At 52.7% G+C, this 15,403-nt stretch overlaps 1 protein-coding gene across 1 annotated transcript in view; it reads right to left on the reverse strand.

Moving 5' to 3' along the window:
* LOC119958081 (nck-associated protein 1-like) overlaps nt 1-15,403 on the reverse strand; it is a 75,959-nt gene that overhangs the window by 4,776 nt on the left and 55,780 nt on the right. Inside the window, exon 16 of the mRNA XM_038786307.1 lies at nt 10,134-10,266. Coding sequence (XP_038642235.1) covers nt 10,134-10,266 — 133 coding nt within the window. The remainder of the gene's footprint in view (nt 1-10,133; nt 10,267-15,403) is intronic.

A 15,403-nucleotide genomic window follows, 5' to 3' on the forward strand; every position in this document is an offset into this window, starting at 1 on the left:
CTGACTGTGACTCTCTCTCTCTGACTGTGACTCTCTCTCTGACTGTGACTCTCTCTCTGACTGTGACTCTCTCTCTGACTGTGACTCTCTCTCTGACTGTGACTCTCTCTCTGACTGTGACTCTCTCTCTCTGACTGTGACTCTCTCTCTGACTGTGACTCTCTCTCTGACTGTGACTCTCTCTCTGACTGTGACTCTCTCTCTCTGACTGTGACTCTCTCTCTGACTGTGACTCTCTCTCTGACTGTGACTCTCTCTCTGACTGTGACTCTCTCTCTGACTGTGACTCTCTCTCTGACTGTGACTCTCTCTGACTGACTCTCTGACTGTGACTCTCTCTCTGACTGTGACTCTCTCTCTGACTGTGACTCTCTCTCTGACTGTGACTCTCTCTCTGACTGTGACTCTCTCTCTGACTGTGACTCTCTCTGACTGTGACTCTCTCTCTGACTGTGACTCTCTCTCTGACTGTGACTCTCTCTCTCTGACTGTGACTCTCTCTCTGACTGTGACTCTCTCTCTGACTGTGACTCTCTCTCTGACTGTGACCTCTCTCTCTGACTGTGACTCTCTCTGACTGTGAGTCTCTCTCTGACTGTGACTCTCTCTCTGACTGTGACTCTCTCTCTCTCTGACTGTGACTCTCTCTCTGACTGTGACTCTCTCTCTGACTGTGACTCTCTCTCTGACTGTGACTCTCTCTCTGACTGTGACTCTCTCTCTGACTGTGACTCTCTCTCTGACTGTGACTCTCTCTCTGACTGTGACTCTCTCTCTGACTGTGACTCTCTCTCTGACTGTGACTCTCTCTCTGACTGTGACTCTCTCTCTGACTGTGACTCTCTCTCTGACTGTGACTCTCTCTCTCTGACTGTGACTCTCTCTCTCTGACTGTGACTCTCTCTCTGACTGTGACTCTCTCTCTGACTGTGACTCTCTCTCTGACTGTGACTCTCTCTCTGACTGTGACTCTCTCTGACTGTGACTCTCTCTCTGACTGTGACTCTCTCTCTGACTGTGACTCTCTCTCTGACTGTGACTCTCTCTCTGACGTGACTCTCTCTGACTGTGACTCTCTCTCTGACTGTGACCTCTCTCTCTGACTGTGACTCTCTCTCTGACTGTGACTCTCTCTCTCTGACTGTGACTCTCTCTCTGACTGTGACCTCTCTCTCTGACTGTGACTCTCTCTCTGACTGTGACTCTCTCTCTGACTGTGACTCTCTCTCTGACTGTGACTCTCTCTCTGACTGTGACTCTCTCTCTGACTGTGACTCTCTCTCTGACTGTGACTCTCTCTCTGACTGTGACTCTCTCTCTCTGACTGTGACTCTCTCTGACTGTGACTCTCTCTCTCTGACTGTGACTCTCTCTCTGACTGTGACTCTCTCTCTGACTGTGACTCTCTCTCTGACTGTGACTCTCTCTCTGACTGTGACTCTCTCTCTGACTGTGACTCTCTCTGACTGTGACTCTCTCTCTCTGACTGTGACTCTCTCTCTCTGACTGTGACTCTCTCTCTGACTGTGACTCTCTCTCTGACTGTGACTCTCTCTCTACTGACTCTTCTCTGACTGTGCTCTCTCTCTGACTGTGACTCTCTCTCTGACTGTGACTCTCTCTGACTGTGACTCTCTCTCTGACTGTGACTCTCTCTGACTGTGACTCTCTCTCTGACTGTGACTCTCTCTCTCTGACTGTGACTCTCTCTCTGACTGTGACTCTCTCTCTGACTGTGAGTCTCTCTCTGACTGTGACTCTCTCTCTGACTGTGACTCTCTCTCTGACTGTGACTCTCTCTCTGACTGTGACTCTCTCTCTGACTGTGACTCTCTCTCTGACTGTGACTCTCTCTCTGACTGTGACTCTCTCTGACTGTGACTCTCTCTCTGACTGTGAGTCGCTCTCTCTGACTGTGACTCTCTCTCTGACTGTGACTCTCTCTCTGACTGTGAGTCTCTCTCTGACTGTGACTCTCTCTGACTGTGACTCTCTCTCTGACTGTGACTCTCTCTCTGACTGTGACTCTCTCTGACTGTGACTCTCTCTCTGACTGTGACTCTCTCTCTCTGACTGTGACTCTCTCTGACTGTGACTCTCTCTCTGACTGTGACTGTCTCTGACTGTGACTCTCTCTGACTGTGACTCTCTCTGACTGTGACTCTCTCTCTGACTGTGACTCTTTCTGACTGTGACTCTCTCTCTGACTGTGACTCTCTCTGACTGTGACTCTCTCTCTGACTGTGACTCTCTCTCTGACTGTGACTCTCTCTGACTGTGACTCTCTCTCTGACTGTGACTCTCTCTCTCTGACTGTGACTCTCTCTCTGACTGTGACTCTCTCTCTCTGACTGTGACTCTCTCTCTCTGACTGTGACTCTCTCTCTCTGACTGTGACTCTCTCTCTGACGGTGACTCTCTCTCTGACTGTGAACTCTCTCTCTCTGAACTGTGACTCTCTCTCTCCTTGACTTAGTGACTCTCGCGTCCTGACTGTGAGCTCTCCTCTGACATGTGACGCCTCTCCTGACTGTGACTCTCCTCGTCTGACTGTGACTCTCTCTCTGACTGTGACTCTCTCTCTCTGACTGTGACTGGCTCTCTCTGCACCTGTGGACTCCTCTCTGACATGTGACTCTCTCTCTTGATCGTTGTGACTCTCTCATCTGACTGAGGACTCTCTCTCTCTGACTGGGACATCTCTCTCCTCTGACTGTGACGCTCTCTCTCTGACTGGTGAAGTCCGCTCTGCCTGTGTATCTTCTCTGACTGTGAACCTCTCGCTGAAACTGGTGAAAACATCTCGTCTTCTGACTGTGACTCTGCTCTCATGACTGTGACTCTCTCATTCGGACTGTGACCTCTCTCTGACTAGGTGACTCCCTCTGACTGTACTCGCTCTGCTGACTTGACTCTCTTCTCTCGGACTGTGAGTCTCTCTCTGACTGGTGACTCTCTCTCTGTGACTGGTGACTCTCTCTCTGACTGTGGACTCTCTCTCCTGACTGTGACTCTCTCCTCTGACTGTGACTCTCTCTCTGACTGTGACTCTCTCTCTGACTGTGACTCTCTCTCTCTGACTGTGATCCTCTCTGACTGTGACTCTCTCTTGACTGTGACTCTCTCTCTGACTGTGACTCTCTCTCTGACTGTGACTCTCTCTCTGACTGTGACTCTCCTCTCTGACTGTGACTCTCTCTCTGACTGTGACTCTCTCTTGACTGTGACTCTCTCTGACTGTGACTCTCTCTCTGACTGTGACTCTCTCTCTGACTGTGACTCTCTCTCTGACTGTGACTCTCTCTCTCTGACTGTGACTCTCTCTCTGACTGTGACTCTCTCTGACTGTGACTCTCTCTCTGACTGTGACTCTCTCTCTGACTGTGACTCTCTCTGACTGTGACTCTCTCTCTGACTGTGACTCTCTCTCTCTGACTGTGACTCTCTCTCTCTGACTGTGACTCTCTCTCTCTGACTGTGACTCTCTCTCTGACTGTGACTCTCTCTCTGACTGTGACTCTCTCTCTGACTGTGACTCTCTCTCTGACTGTGACTCTCTCTCTCTGACTGTGACTCTCTCTCTGACTGTGACTCTCTCTCTGACTGTGACTCTCTCTCTGACTGTGACTCTCTCTCTCTGACTGTGACTCTCTCTCTGACTGTGACTCTCTCTCTGACTGTGACTCTCTCTGACTGTGACTCTCTCTCTGACTGTGACTCTCTCTCTGACTGTGACTCTCTCTCTCTGACTGTGACTCTCTCTCTGACTGTGACTCTCTCTCTGACTGTGACTCTCTCTCTGACTGTGACTCTCTCTCTGACTGTGACTCTCTCTCTGACTGTGACTCTCTCTCTGACTGTGACTCTCTCTGACTGTGACTCTCTCTCTGACTGTGACTCTCTCTCTCTGACTGTGACTCTCTCTCTGACTGTGACTCTCTCTCTCTGACTGTGACTCTCTCTCTGACTGTGACTCTCTCTCTGACTGTGACTCTCTCTCTGACTGTGACTCTCTCTCTGACTGTGACTCTCTCTCTGACTGTGACTCTCTCTCTGACTGTGACTCTCTCTGACTGTGACTCTCTCTGACTGTGACTCTCTCTGACTGTGACTCTCTCTGACTGTGACTCTCTCTCTGACTGTGACTCTCTCTCTCTGACTGTGACTCTCTCTCTGACTGTGACTCTCTCTCTGACTGTGACTCTCTCTCTCTGACTGTGACTCTCTCTCTCTGACTGTGACTCTCTCTCTCTGACTGTGACTCTCTCTCTCTGACTGTGACTCTCTCTCTCTGACTGTGACTCTCTCTGACTGTGACTCTCTCTCTGACTGTGACTCTCTCTGACTGTGACTCTCTCTCTGACTGTGACTCTCTCTGACTGTGACTCTCTCTCTGACTGTGACTCTCTCTCTGACTGTGACTCTCTCTCTCTGACTGTGACTCTCTCTCTCTGACTGTGACTCTCTCTCTGACTGTGACTCTCTCTCTCTGACTGTGACTCTCTCTGACTGTGACTCTCTCTCTGACTGTGACTCTCTCTCTGACTGTGACTCTCTCTCTGACTGTGACTCTCTCTCTGACTGTGCCTCTCTCTCTCTGACTGTGACTCTCTCTCTGACTGTGACTCTCTCTCTGACTGTGACTCTCTCTCTGACTGTGACTCTCTCTGACTGTGACTCTCTCTCTACTGAACTGTTTATGAATCTCTCTCTCGACTGTGACTCTCTCTCTTGACTGTGACTCTCTCTCTGACTGTGACTCTCTCTCTAGACTGTGACTCTCTCTCTGACTGTGACTCTCTCTCTCTGACTGTGACTCTCTCTCTCAGACTGTGACTCTCTCTCTCTGACTGTGACTCTCTCTCTCTCTGACTGTGACTCTCTCTCTGACTGTGACTCTCTCTCTGACTGTGACTCTCTCTCTGACTGTGACTCTCTCTCTGACTGTGACTCTCTCTCTGACTGTGACTCTCTCTCTCTGACTGTGACTCTCTCTCTGACTGTGACTCTCTCTCTCTGACTGTGACTCTCTCTCTCTGACTGTGACTCTCTCTGACTGTGACTCTCTCTGACTGTGACTCTCTCTCTCTGACTGTGACTCTCTCTCTGACTGTGACTCTCTCTCTGACTGTGACTCTCTCTCTGACTGTGACTCTCTCTGACTGTGACTCTCTCTGACTGTGACTCTCTCTCTGACTGTGACTCTCTCTCTGTGACTGTGACTCTCTCTCTCTGACTGTGACTCTCTCTCTGACTGTGACTCTCTCTCTCTGACTGTGACTCTCTCTCTGACTGTGACTCTCTCTCTGACTGTGACTCTCTCTGACTGTGACTCTCTCTCTGACTGTGACTCTCTCTCTCTGACTGTGACTCTCTCTCTGACTGTGACTCTCTCTGACTGTGACTCTCTCTGACTGTGACTCTCTCTCTGACTGTGACTCTCTCTCTGACTGTGACTCTCTCTGACTGTGACTCTCTCTCTGACTGTGACTCTCTCTCTGACTGTGACTCTCTCTCTGACTGTGACTCTCTCTCTGACTGTGACTCTCTCTCTGACTGTGACTCTCTCTCTGACTGTGACTCTCTCTCTGACTGTGACTCTCTCTCTGACTGTGACTCTCTCTCTCTGACTGTGACTCTCTCTCTGACTGTGACTCTCTCTCTGACTGTGACTCTCTCTGACTGTGACTCTCTCTCTGACTGTGACTCTCTCTGACTGTGACTCTCTCTCTCTGACTGTGACTCTCTCTCTGACTGTGACTCTCTCTCTGACTGTGACTCTCTCTCTGACTGTGACTCTCTCTCTGACTGTGACTCTCTCTCTGACTGTGACTCTCTCTCTCTGACTGTGACTCTCTCTCTGACTGTGACTCTCTCTCTGACTGTGACTCTCTCTCTCTGACTGTGACTCTCTCTCTGACTGTGACTCTCTCTCTGACTGTGACTCTCTCTCTGACTGTGACTCTCTCTCTGACTGTGACTCTCTCTCTGACTGTGACTCTCTCTCTGACTGTGACTCTCTCTCTGACCTGTGACTCTCTCTCTGACTGTGACTCTCTCTCTGACTGTGACTCTCTCTCTGACTGTGACTCTCTCTCTGACTGTGACTCTCTCTCTGACTGTGACTCTCTCTCTGACTGTGACTCTCTCTCTCTGACTGTGACTCTCTCTCTCTGACTGTGAGTCTCTCTCTGACTGTGACTCTCTCTCTGACTGTGACTCTCTCTCTGACTGTGACTCTCTCTCTGACTGTGACTCTCTCTCTGACTGTGACTCTCTCTCTGACTGTGACTCTCTCTCTGACTGTAGACTCTCTCTGACTGTGACCTCTCTCTGACGTGACTCTCTCTGACTGTGACTCTCTCTCTGACTGTGACTCTCTCTCTGACTGTGTCTCTCTCTATGACTGTGACTCTCTCTGACTGTGACTCTCTCTCTCTGACTGTGACTCTCTCTCTCTGACTGTGACTCTCTCTCTCTGACTGTGAGTCTCTCTCTGACTGTGACTCTCTCTCTGACTGTGACTCTCTCTCTGACTGTGACCTCTCCTCTCGACTGTGACTCCTCTCCTTGGACTGTGACTCTCTCTCTTGACTGTGACTCTCTCTGGTTGACCCTCGACTTTGACTCTCTCTCTGACCTGTGACTCTCTCCTGCCTGTGACTCCTCTCTGACTGTGACTCTCTCTCTGACTGTGACTCTCTCGACTGTGACTTCTCTCTGACTGTGACTCTCTATGACTGACTCTCTCTGACGTGAGTCGCTCTTCTGACTGTGACTCTCTCTCTGACTGTGACTCTCTCTATGACTGTGACTCTCTCTCTGACTGTGACTCTCTCTCTGACTGTGACTCTCTGACTGTGACTCTCTCTGACTGTGACTCTCTCTCTGACTGTGACTCTCTCTGACTGTGACTCTCTCTCTGACTGTGACTCTCTCTCTGACTGTGACTCTCTCTCTGACTGTGACTCTCTCTCTGACTGTGACTCTCTCTCTGACTGTGACTCTCTCTCTCTGACTGTGACTCTCTCTCTGACTGTGACTCTCTCTGACTGTGACTCTCTCTCTGACTGTGACTCTCTCTCTCTGACTGTGACTCTCTCTCTGACTGTGACTCTCTCTCTGACTGTGACTCTCTCTGACTGTGACTCTCTCTCTGACTGTGACTCTCTCTCTGACTGTGACTCTCTCTGACTGTGACTCTCTCTCTGACTGTGACTCTCTCTCTGACTGTGACTCTCTCTCTGACTGTGACTCTCTCTCTGACTGTGACTCTCTCTCTGACTGTGACTCTCTCTCTGACTGTGACTCTCTCTCTGACTGTGACTCTCTCTCTGACTGTGTCTCTCTCTCTGACTGTGACTCTCTCTCTGACTGTGACTCTCTCTCTGACTGTGACTCTCTCTCTGACTGTGACTCTCTCTCTGACTGTGACTCTCTCTCTGACTGTGACTCTCTCTCTGACTGTGACTCTCTCTCTGACTGTGACTCTCTCTCTGACTGTGACTCTCTCTGACTGGACTCTCTCTCTGACTGTGACTCTCTTCTGACTGTGACTCTCTCTGACTGTGACTCTCTCTCTGACTGTGACTCTCTCTCTGACTGTGAGTCTCTCTCTGACTGTGACCTCTCTCCTGACTGTGACTCTCTCTCTGACTGTGACTCTCTCTCTGACTGTGACTCTCTCTCTGACTGTGACTCTCTCTCTGACTGTGACTCTCTCTCTGACTGTGACTCTCTCTCTGACTGTGACTCTTCGACTGTGACTCTCTGACTGTGACTCTCTCTCTGACTGTGACTCTCTCTCTGACTGTGACTCTCTCTCTGACTGTGACTCTCTCTCTGACTGTGACTCTCTCTGACTGTGACCTCTCTCTGACTGTGACTCTCTCTCTGACTGTGACTCTCTCTCTGACTGTGACTCTCTCTCTGACTGTGACTCTCTCTGACTGTGACTCTCTCTGACTGTGACTCTCTCTGACTGTGACTCTCTCTCTGACTGTGACTCTCTCTCTGACTGTGACTCTCTCTCTGACTGTGACTCTCTCTCTGACTGTGACTCTCTCTCTCTGACTGTGACTCTCTCTCTGACTGTGACTCTCTCTCTGACTGTGACTCTCTCTCTGACTGTGACTCTCTCTCTGACTGTGACTCTCTCTCTGACTGTGACTCTCTCTCTGACTGTGACTCTCTCTCTGACTGTGACTCTCTCTGACTGTGACTCTCTCTCTGACTGTGACTCTCTCTGACTGTGACTCTCTCTCTGACTGTGACTCTCTCTCTGACTGTGACTCTCTCTCTGACTGTGACTCTCTCTCTGACTGTGACTCTCTCTCTGACTGTGACTCTCTCTCTGACTGTGACTCTCTCTGACTGTGACTCTCTCTCTGACTGTGACTCTCTCTCTCTGACTGTGACTCTCTCTCTCTGACTGTGACTCTCTCTCTGACTGTGACTCTCTCTCTGACTGTGACTCTCTCTGACTGTGACTCTCTCTCTGACTGTGACTCTCTCTCTGTGACTGTGACTCTCTCTCTGACTGTGACTCTCTCTCTGGACTGTGACTCTCTCTCTCTCTCTCTGACTGTGACTCTCTCTCTGACTGTGACTCTCTCTCTGACTGTGACTCTCTCTCTGACTGTGACTCTCTCTCTGACTGTGACTCTCTCTGACTGTGACTCTCTCTCTGACTGTGACTCTCTCTCTGACTGTGACTCTCTCTCTGACTGTGACTCTCTCTCTGACTGTGACTCTCTCTCTCTGACTGTGACTCTCTCTCTGACTGTGACTCTCTCTCTGACTGTGACTCTCTCTCTGACTGTGACTCTCTCTGACTGTGACTCTCTCTGACTGTGACTCTCTCTCTGACTGTGACTCTCTCTCTGACTGTGACTCTCTCTCTGACTGTGACTCTCTCTCTGACTGTGACTCTCTCTGACTGTGACTCTCTCTGACTGTGACTCTCTCTCTCTGACTGTGACTCTCTCTCTCTGACTGTGACTCTCTCTGACTGTGACTCTCTCTCTGACTGTGAGTCTCTCTGACTGTGACTCTCTCTGACTGTGACTCTCTCTCTGACTGTGACTCTCTCTCTCTGACTGTGACTCTCTCTCTGACTGTGACTCTCTCTCTGACTGTGACTCTCTCTCTGACTGTGACTCTCTCTGACTGTGACTCTCTCTGACTGTGCCTCTCTCTCTGACTGTGAGTCTCTCTCTCTGACTGTGACTCTCTCTCCAACGTTGCCCCTCAGACACCACGGTATGAGTGGCAAAGTGACATCAGCAGGATGTGTCGCTAACCAATGCGCGTTTATAGGGAAGTGTGCTCGGTGTCTGGTTGGAGGATCAGGCCAGTGTGGCAATGATTAAACTCCCCGTTAGTCTGCCCCAATCTGAGTTCCGCCATTAAAGCGGGAGGGGAACCCTAAACCGTGCATCGCTAAACCTCTCTGTAAAGTTGGCCAGTTTGGGGACTGACAACGAGAGACCCGGCTGGGATTTTCGATGCTACGCAAATAATAGTTCTTGTCAACAAAACTTTATTTCTCGCTACAATTCGGCGTGGACTGTTTTGAGGTTTACAGACGGGCCGTAACCTTCGCCAGTTTAAATTACAGAAACCCAACTCTCTCAGTTTGGAAGCTTTCAATCGGCCGCCAATCACCTTATCTTTCTGGGGGAAGAATTCCAGATTTCCAGGGCCCTGCGTGTGAAGGAATGGGGCGGGATTTGCTGCTCCAGCTGCCGATAGGGGCACGCTATGGCCAGCGCGTGTTCGCGCATACACGTGGGTGGCCTTCTCTGCGCCGGCCCCGACAGACCATGACTACGCTACAGTAACGCATTGCACAGATATTCAACTGAGTGGGGCCTCGAGCGAAGGCCAACTCTGACACAGGGCGCCCTCCTGTGGTTGCATCGCCACACTGCAGACTGCAGCCTGATTGGCGTGATCTGAGAGATACCTTTCGCTCCCAGTTACGCTGCTGTACAGAATCCAGAGGCCCAGGTGAATGCTCTAGCGACACTGGTTCGAATCCCACCATGGCAGCTCGTGGAATTTAAATTTAGTTCACAAAATCTGGAATTGATTCCAGGAAGTACAGAGAGCAAAGATAAGCAGCGACTCACCTCCTCTGGACACATGTCGTGAATACAGCTAGAGAAGTGTGAGCAGACCATGGGAAAAGCGATCAGGTACGGCAATTGCGTGGAGTCTTCGGTACCTTGGAGGAACATCTTCTCAAACAAACGTGGGTAGAAGCTGCCACAGAAAAGAGCACAGAGTGTCAGAGGAGAAACTGGGGGCAAGTCCACAGTACCAGGCTCTTCCTCACAGTGTTCGTCCCTTCCGCCAACTGGTAACTTGGGGCACGATCTAACGGCCATGCCGCACCCGACTCGGGACCCAACAGGTCTCAATGGTCAGGCCCTGGGAAGGGTGGTACCCTGGCACCCCTCATGCCAACTGGGCACTGGCACCCTGGCTATGTTAGGGTTAGAACCCTGATAGTTCCACCTGGGTGCCACCCTTGCATTTCCAGGGTGCCTGGGTGGCACTTCCAGCCTGGCAGGGGCACTGCCAACATGCCAGGCTGGTGGTGCTTGGGTGGCATTTTGCCTGCAGTGGGGATTGGGCCCATGGGTGCCCTGCCCTGATGAGGTGGGGGGGGGGCTTGATGATATTGGGTGTTGGGGGGTCCTGAAGCCATAGTGGGGGCAATGGAGATCCAGGCGCTTCTCTTCCTGCACTGGCAAGTGGAGCTCGTTAGTGCAGGAAATGGGACAAAGTGCAGCCTTTGAGGGGCATTACTCGCTGAGGCACCGGAATATAGCAGAGTCCCGTTTAATAAGGGGGTCCTTCCCGACAGAGGCGGGAAACCTCCAGCTAAAACACCTGACACGGGACTCTGTTTCATTTACAGGAAATCGCACCCCAAAGGGCGCCCCCAAAGGAAAGGAAATACATGAGCCCATCCAATCCCCTCGTCAGAGAGAAAGCAGCAATGAACAGAGGAACAAAGGAGCAGGGGTAGGTCATTCAATCCCTCGGGCCTCCGACACCATTCAACCCCTCGGGCCTACTCCGCCATTCAATCCCTCGGGCCTACTCCGTCATTCAATCCCTCGGGCCTACTCCGCCATTCAACCCGTTGGGCCTACTCCGCCATTCAATCCCTCAGGCCTACTCCGCCATTCAATCCCTCAGGCCTACTCCGCCATTCAATCCCTCACGCCTACTCCTCCATTCAATCCCTCACGCCTACTCCTCCATTCAATCCCTCACGCCTACTCCGTCATTCAACCCCTCGGGCCTACTCCGTCATTCAATCCCTCGGGCCTACTCCTCCATTCAATCCCTCGGGCCTACTCCTCCATTCAATCCCTTGGTCCTCCTACACCATTCAACGCCTCAGGCCTCCTACACCATTCAACCCCTCGGGCCTACTCCGCCATTCAACCCATCGGGCCTCCTGCACCATTCAATCCCTCGGGCCTACTCTGCCATTCAACCCCTTGGACCTACTCCGCCATTCAACCCCTCGGGCCTACTCCGTCATTCAATCCCTTGGGCCTCCTACACCATTCAACCCCTCGGGCCTACTCCGCCATTCAACCCGTTGGGCCTACTCCGCCATTTAATCCCTCGGGCCTACTCCGCCATTCAATCCTTCGGGCCTACTCCGTCATTCAACCCCTCGGGCCTACTCCGTCATTCAATCCCTCGGGCCTACTCCGTCATTCAACGCCTCGGGCCTACTCCGCCATTCAACCCGTTGGGCCTACTCCGCCATTCAACCCCTTGGACCTCCTACACCATTCAACCCCTTGGACCTCCAACACCATTCAACCCCTCGGGCCTCCTACACCATTCAATCCCTTGGGCCTCCTACATCATTCAATCCCTCGGGCCTCCTACACCATTCAATCCCTCGGGCCTCCTACACCATTCAACCCCTCAGGCCTACTCCGCAATTCAATCCCTTGGGCCTCCTACACCATTCAACCCCTCGGGCCTCCTACACCATTCAACCCCTCGGGCCTCCTACACCATTCAACCCCTCGGGCCTACTCCGCCATTCAATCCCTCGGGCCTACTCCGCCATTCAATCCCTTGGGCCTCCTACACCATTCAACCCCTCGGGCCTCCTACACCATTCAACACCTCGGGCCTCCTACACCATTCAACCCCTCGGGTTTCCTACACCATTCAATCCCTCGGGCCTACTCCACCATTCAACCCCTCGGGCCTACTCCACTATTCAATCCCTCGGTCCTACTCCGCCATTCAATCCCTCGGGCCTACTCCACTATTCAATCCCTCGGTCCTACTCCACTATTCAATCCCTCGGGCCTACTCCGTCATTCAACCCTTTGGGCCTACTCCGCCATTCAACCCCTCGGGCCTATTACACCATTTAATCCCTCGGTCCTACTCCGCCATTCAATCCCTCAGGCCTACTCCACCATTCAACCCATCGGGCCTACTCCGTCATTCAATCCCTCAGGCCTACTCCACCATTCAATCCCTCGGGCCTACTCCGCCATTCAATCCCTCGGGCCTACTCCACCATTCAATCCCTCGGGCCTACTCCGCCATTCAACCCCTCGGGCCTACTCCGCCATTCAATCCCTCAGGCCTACTCCGCCATTCAATCCCTCACGCCTACTCCGCCATTCAATCCCTCATGCCTACTCCGTCATTCAATCCCTCGGGCCTACTCCACCATTCAATCCCTCACGCCTACTCCACCATTCAATCCCTCGGGCCTACTCCACCATTCAATCCCTCGGGCCTACTCCGCCATTCAATCCCTCGGGCCTACTCCGTCATTCAATCCCTCATGCCTACTCCGTCATTCAATCCCTCGGGCCTACTCCACCATTCAATCCCTCACGCCTACTCCACCATTCAATCCCTCGGGCCTACTCCGCCATTCAATCCCTCGGGCCTACTCCACCATTCAATCCCTCGGGCCTACTCCGCCATTCAATCCCTCGGGCCTACTCCGCCATTCAATCCCTCGGGCCTACTCCGTCATTCAATCCCTCATGCCTACTCCGCCATTCAATCCCTTGGTCCTCCTACACCATTCAACGCCTCAGGCCTCCTACACCATTCAACCCCTCGGGCCTACTCCGCCATTCAACCCATCGGGCCTCCTGCACCATTCAATCCCTCGGGCCTACTCTGCCATTCAACCCCTTGGACCTACTCCGCCATTCAACCCCTCGGGCCTACTCCGTCATTCAATCCCTTGGGCCTCCTACACCATTCAACCCCTCGGGCCTACTCCGCCATTCAACCCGTTGGGCCTACTCCGCCATTTAATCCCTCGGGCCTACTCCGCCATTCAATCCTTCGGGCCTACTCCGTCATTCAACCCCTCGGGCCTACTCCGTCATTCAATCCCTCGGGCCTACTCCGTCATTCAACGCCTCGGGCCTACTCCGCCATTCAACCCGTTGGGCCTACTCCGCCATTCAACCCCTTGGACCTCCTACACCATTCAACCCCTTGGACCTCCAACACCATTCAACCCCTCGGGCCTCCTACACCATTCAATCCCTTGGGCCTCCTACATCATTCAATCCCTCGGGCCTCCTACACCATTCAATCCCTCGGGCCTCCTACACCATTCAACCCCTCAGGCCTACTCCGCAATTCAATCCCTTGGGCCTCCTACACCATTCAACCCCTCGGGCCTCCTACACCATTCAATCCCTTGGGCCTCCTACATCATTCAATCCCTCGGGCCTCCTACACCATTCAATCCCTCGGGCCTCCTACACCATTCAACCCCTCAGGCCTACTCCGCAATTCAATCCCTTGGGCCTCCTACACCATTCAACCCCTCGGGCCTCCTACACCATTCAACCCCTCGGGCCTCCTACACCATTCAACCCCTCGGGCCTACTCCGCCATTCAATCCCTTGGGCCTACTCCGCCATTCAATCCCTTGGGCCTCCTACACCATTCAACCCCTCGGGCCTCCTACACCATTCAACACCTCGGGCCTCCTACACCATTCAACCCCTCGGGTTTCCTACACCATTCAATCCCTCGGGCCTACTCCACCATTCAACCCCTCGGGCCTACTCCACTATTCAATCCCTCGGTCCTACTCCGCCATTCAATCCCTCGGGCCTACTCCACTATTCAATCCCTCGGGCCTACTCCGTCATTCAACCCTTTGGGCCTACTCCGCCATTCAACCCCTCGGGCCTATTACACCATTTAATCCCTCGGTCCTACTCCGCCATTCAATCCCTCAGGCCTACTCCACCATTCAACCCATCGGGCCTACTCCGTCATTCAATCCCTCAGGCCTACTCCACCATTCAATCCCTCGGGCCTACTCCGCCATTCAATCCCTCGGGCCTACTCCACCATTCAATCCCTCGGGCCTACTCCACCATTCAACCCCTCGGGCCTACTCCGCCATTCAATCCCTCAGGCCTACTCCGCCATTCAATCCCTCACGCCTACTCCGCCATTCAATCCCTCATGCCTACTCCGTCATTCAATCCCTCGGGCCTACTCCACCATTCAATCCCTCACGCCTACTCCACCATTCAATCCCTCGGGCCTACTCCACCATTCAATCCCTCGGGCCTACTCCGCCATTCAATCCCTCGGGCCTACTCCGTCATTCAATCCCTCATGCCTACTCCGTCATTCAATCCCTCGGGCCTACTCCACCATTCAATCCCTCACGCCTACTCCACCATTCAATCCCTCGGGCCTACTCCGCCATTCAATCCCTCGGGCCTACTCCACCATTCAATCCCTCGGGCCTACTCCGCCATTCAATCCCTCGGGCCTACTCCGCCATTCAATCCCTCGGGCCTACTCCGTCATTCAATCCCTCATGCCTACTCCGCCATTCAATCCCTCGGGCCTACTCCACCATTCAATCCCTCGGGCCTACTCCGCCATTCAATCCCTCGGGCCTACTCCGCCATTCAATCCCTCGGGCCTACTCCGCCATTCAATCCCTCAGGCCTACTCCGCCATTCAACCCCTCAGGCCTACCCCTCCATTCAACCCCTCAGGCCTACTCCTCCATTCAACCCCTCAGGCCTACTCCGCCATTCAACTCTTCGGGCCTACTCTGTGACTTAACACCATTTCCCTCAAAATCTTTAATATCCAGAAATCTATAGATTTCTGTCTTGGGCATGCTCAGTGACCGAGCTTCCACAACCCTCTGGGATAGAGAATTCCAAAGATCCCGCATCCTGAGTGACAAAATTCTGCCTCATTTAAATGGCCGTCCCCTTACTCCGAGGCTTTGCCGCTTGGTTCTAGACTGCCATCCATACAGGGGGTATGGATCCACAGAGGATTTTGGGAACGGGATAGTTGGACAGTGGGTGGAAAACATCTGTGCACAATG

Source organism: Scyliorhinus canicula, chromosome 28 (assembly GCF_902713615.1).
Source record: "Scyliorhinus canicula chromosome 28, sScyCan1.1, whole genome shotgun sequence".
Lineage (NCBI taxonomy): Eukaryota > Metazoa > Chordata > Chondrichthyes > Carcharhiniformes > Scyliorhinidae > Scyliorhinus > Scyliorhinus canicula.